Below are 4,374 nucleotides of genomic sequence, written 5' to 3'. Positions count from 1 at the left end.
AGAAAATAATGCAATTCTCATAGGTCCTTTACTTCAAACTCTCTCGCCATATTCTCCTTCAAAATTTCCAGCTCCTCATGATGATCTCCGGTGAGGATTATGTCATCTATATAGACGATTAGGATAGCAATCTTTCTTTCTCTTGAGAATTTAGTGAAGACAATGTGATCGAACTGGGTTTGACAATAACCTTGTCCTTTAACGAACTGAGTGAACCGCTCAAACCATGCCCGAGGTGATTGCTTGAGCCCATATAGAGCCTTCTCTAGCTTGCATACTCTTGAATTGAATCCGTCCTCAAACCCGGGTGGAGGCTACATATATACTTCCTCTTCTAGTTTCCCGTTAAGGAACGCATTCTTCACATCGAATTGTCTGAGAGTCCAGTCAAGGTTAACTGCAATAGAAAGCAAGATTCTCACAGTATTGAGTTTAGCAACAGGGGCAAATGTTTCGGTATAGTCAATTTCGAATGTCTGTGTGAATCACTTGGCTACGAGTCTTGCTTTGTATCGTTCAAGAGTACCGTCAGACTTGAACTTTGGAGTGAATACCCATTTACAGCTGACAATGGATTTCCCTTTTGGCAGTTCTTCAATTGACCATGTCTGATTCTTCTCAAGAGCTTCCATCTCCTTGTGCACAGCCTTCTTCCACTCAGGTTGAGATACTGCCTCCTGAATACTACTTGGACAATCACAGATGACATATTTGTGATAAAGGTAGACTATGAAGATGATAAATTTGAGTATGAGATAAAGGCAGGGGTAGAATATTCTGCATATGTTCTTTTTTCTTTTCTGAGTGCAATCGGAAGGTCAGAGTCAAGAGTTTCCTTACCATTTTATCGATCTGGCTCCGGTTGGGATGCTTGACTGGCAGGTATTGTAGTCGGCTCTACATCTTGGTTTGGAGAATTCCTCTTATAAGTCTTGTCAAATAGAGAACTTGCCCGATTATCATACATTTCTATTTGAGATTTATTTTTTATATCATTTATACATGGCTGATTTCCAGGGATAGTACCTACCAGCTCAATATTTCTGATATTTTCATTCATTTTGTCATTTATTTCCTGAAATTGATCCTGATCTGTTAAACCGAAAGTATTTTTCAAATTTTCAGTTTCACTTTGACTTTTTTTCCGAAAATATTTTTATCAAAACGTGATTCATCTTCTAATTGATTCTCCCCCTGAAGATGAGACGTAAAATATGGTTTTGACTAAAAAAATCCAGTATCCATTGTGACAAAGAGTTTTCGAGAAATTGGATCAAAACATTTATAGCCTCTTTGGGTAGGTGCTATTCCTACAAATATGCTTTTTTTTTCCTTTTGGATCTAACTTACTAGTAGTTGTATCCGGGTTTTTTATGAACACAGTACACCCAAAAATTTTCAATGGCATAGAATGAAACACACGAGATTTTGAAAATTCTTTTTGAAGAAGATCAATCGGTGTTTAAAACTTTAAGACCTTTGAAGGCATTCTATTTATCTAATAAGTAGCATGAAGTACACTATCACCCCATAGATAATTTGGAATTTTTGTTGAAAACATTTTTGCTCGGGTGACTTCAAGTATATGCCTATTTTTTCTTTCGGGTATGCCATTTTGAGTAGGTGTATCACTGCATGAAATTTGATGAATTATCCCATTTTTTTCAAAAAATTCATTCAGAGATCGAGTAAAATATTCTCTTTCATTGTCACTTCTTACCATTTGAATTTGTGAATTAAATTGAGTTTTAACCATGTTATGAAAATTTTGAAAAATGTTCTCAACTTCAGATTTTTCTTTTAGCAAAAATACCCAACTTACCTGAATGATCATCAATTAATGTGACAAACCATCTTTTTCCAGAGTTTGTAGCTATCATAGATGAACCCCATATGTCGCTGTGAATGAGTGCAAAAGGTTTGGTCGCCTTATATGGTCGTGATGGGTAAAGATTTTTATGCTATTTCGCTAAAGCACATATTTCACATTTTAGAAAATAACTCAGGAAACAATTTGTTTATATAATGAAAACTAGGATGACCTAGACGGAAATGCAATAAAGAAATATCTTAAATACTAGAATTGTTAAAAATCTGTAGGCAAGAACTCTCTTGACCTTCTTTATTCAAGTGCATCCCCTCTTCCAAGATGTAGAGTCCTTCACATTCCCTAGCACTGCCAATCATCCTCCCCGAATCCAGTTCCTGAAAATGAAAATGTGAAGGATAAAAAATTATTTGGCAATTTAGGTCTCGGGTTAGTTTGCTAATGGAAATGAGATTAGAGGCTAAATTGGGAGCATGTAGGACTTTAGATAGAGCCAGAGACGGTGAAACAGTTATATCACCGAGTCCAGCAATGGCAGTAAAGGATCCATTTGCTATTCGGACTTTTCCGTTTCCTATAGTAGGTTTATAGGTTGAAAATGAGCTAGAATTTCCTGTCATATGGTCAGTAGCACCTGAATCGATGATCCAGATATTATTGAACTTAGAACATAGAAAGGTAGCAACAAACAATTTTCTACCGTCTTGTGCAAAGGAGCAGGATGGGACAACGAGTTTAGGAAGATTTTTTAGTGGTCTGTAGTAGATTCAGGAGTTGCACTCTTGCGAATCTTCAGCAGTGGTTTGGTATACTTTCTCCGGTTTCTTCTTGTCTCCGGGTGGTTTTCCATAAATCTTCCAGCATGTTTCCCTCGTATGCCATGGTTTCCTGCAGAAATCGCACCATGGTTTCTTCTTCTTTCCCTCATGTCCTCCTCGAAGGAATAAGGCCGATATTTTATTCACAGGCTCGGTGGATTCAATGGTGTTCATGATCTTCCGGCGATTCTCCTCTAGTCGGATCTCAGAGAACACCTCTCGGATGAATGGTAATGGCCTTCTTCCAAGAATTCTTCCTTTTACCTCGTCAAGTGCTTGATTGAGCCCAGTGATGAACATGAAGTCTTGGTCATTTTCTTCACGTGTCTTGAACAGAGAGTAGTCAGTCGGGCTTTTCCACTTCTCATCGTGGCACTGATCGAGTTCCTGCTAGATTGCCACCATCTCATTGTAGTAAACCGTCACAGACCGTCTTCCCTGTTTTGACTGCCAGAGTTTAGTTTTCAGCTCGAAAATCTGGGAAATTTTTTCCAAATCCGAGTAGGTCTCCTTCACGGATTCCTACACTTCTTTGGCAGATTTCATAAACAAGTGTGGCTTGGCGATTGCACAGTCCATGGAATTGAGAAGCCACGCCGTCACGAGTGACTTCTCCGATCTAGCCATCGTCGCCTTCCTTTCGTGCCTTCACTTCTTCGGTGAGATACCCTAGCTTCCCTCTTCCATCTATAGCAAGTTTTACTGATTGAGACCACTCTAGGTAGTTACTACCATTTAGTGGATGTACTATGATGTGCATAGACGTGTGAGAAGTCTCACCAGTGACAGGAGATGGTCTTTTCGGGTTGGTTAGAAGGGTTTTTTCCATCGTGAGAGTGAGGTTTGGGGTTTCAGATTCTGTGTTTTGGCTGGCTCTAATACCATGTAAGTTTCAGAGAAATATTTATGGTATATTGATCTTAGCTCAAGGCCGAAATATATAGATACAAGTGTAACAACTGAAGCAATAAAATAGGAACTAAATAACAAACTAATCCTAGTATCTATCGGTAGAAACTAACCCCTAAACGAACTCCTAATTTCCGATAATTAACTTCTATTTTCTACCTAAGGAAAGCGTTCCCATGCGTGATTCAAGCCTCGACATCTTCCATTTTGAAGAATTTTCTAACAATCTTATAGTATCTTGTGCTATGGCTATCGAGGCGTCTGTTTCAAGTCTGAAAGTGATGAGCTAAGATTTCATCAAGTTGGATCGCTTCGACGGCACCAACTTCACCCGCTGGCAGGACAAGATGTGGTTCTTCCTTACCGCCATGAAGATCTTCTACGTGCTAGACCCAACGTTGGTGCTTATCCCGGAGCCAACGGGCAATGACGATGAAGAACTCAAGGCGGTCCGAAAGAAGCATCAAGAGGATGAATTGTTGTGCCGTGGACACATTCTGAACACACAGTTAGATCGACTCTACGATCTCTACACCGACAATCCATCGGCGGTCGAGATATGGAAGGCTCTGGAGTACAAGTTCAAGGCAGAAGAAGAAGGTACCAAAAAGTTCCTTGTCTCGAGTTACTTTGATTTCAAGATGTTTAATGGCAAGCCTATACTTGCTCAAGTTCATGAATTGCAAGTTATCGTCAACAAATTGAGGACCGCGGAGATAGACGTTTCAGAGACTTTCCAAGTTGGTGTGATTATTGCGAAGTTGCCCAATTTGTGGAAAGGCTATCGGAAGAAACTTCTTCACAACACCTAGGACTTCT

The 4,374-nt window shown here is 39.5% G+C and overlaps 1 protein-coding gene across 1 annotated transcript; it reads right to left on the bottom strand.

Moving 5' to 3' along the window:
• Positions 1-314: 314 nt before the first annotated feature.
• LOC149383452 (uncharacterized) lies at positions 315-2,448 on the bottom strand. The gene is made up of 6 exons (XM_089627800.1): positions 2,311-2,448; positions 2,118-2,205; positions 1,823-1,873; positions 1,031-1,092; positions 563-677; positions 315-397 (listed from the first exon to the last, which is right to left on the bottom strand). Exons 1-6 carry the CDS (start codon positions 2,446-2,448, stop codon positions 315-317), a joined length of 537 nt encoding a protein of 178 aa, XP_089483926.1.
• Between the last annotated feature and the right edge of the window lie 1,926 nt (positions 2,449-4,374).

The sequence above is a fragment of the Urtica dioica genome, chromosome 10, assembly GCF_054948205.1.
Source record: "Urtica dioica subsp. dioica isolate 48M chromosome 10, U.dioica_male_clone48M_v1_H2, whole genome shotgun sequence".
Lineage (NCBI taxonomy): Eukaryota > Viridiplantae > Streptophyta > Magnoliopsida > Rosales > Urticaceae > Urtica > Urtica dioica.
The sequence above is the reverse complement of the archived record's forward strand: the minus strand, read 5'-3'. Positions and strand labels throughout refer to the sequence as shown.

Bases quoted from the DNA above. Each gene is read 5' to 3' on its own strand.
- LOC149383452 (XM_089627800.1), bottom strand. From the start codon at position 2,448: ATGACAGGAAATTCTAGCTCATTTTCAACCTATAAACCTACTATAGGA. The intron at 1,874-2,117 runs GTCAAGAGAGTT...CATCTATGATAG, and splicing joins GATGCACTTGAATAAAGAAG to CTACAAACTCTGGAAAAAGA. The intron at 678-1,030 runs GTAGGTACTATC...AGTAGTATTCAG, and splicing joins ATATCAGAAATATTGAGCTG to GAGGCAGTATCTCAACCTGA.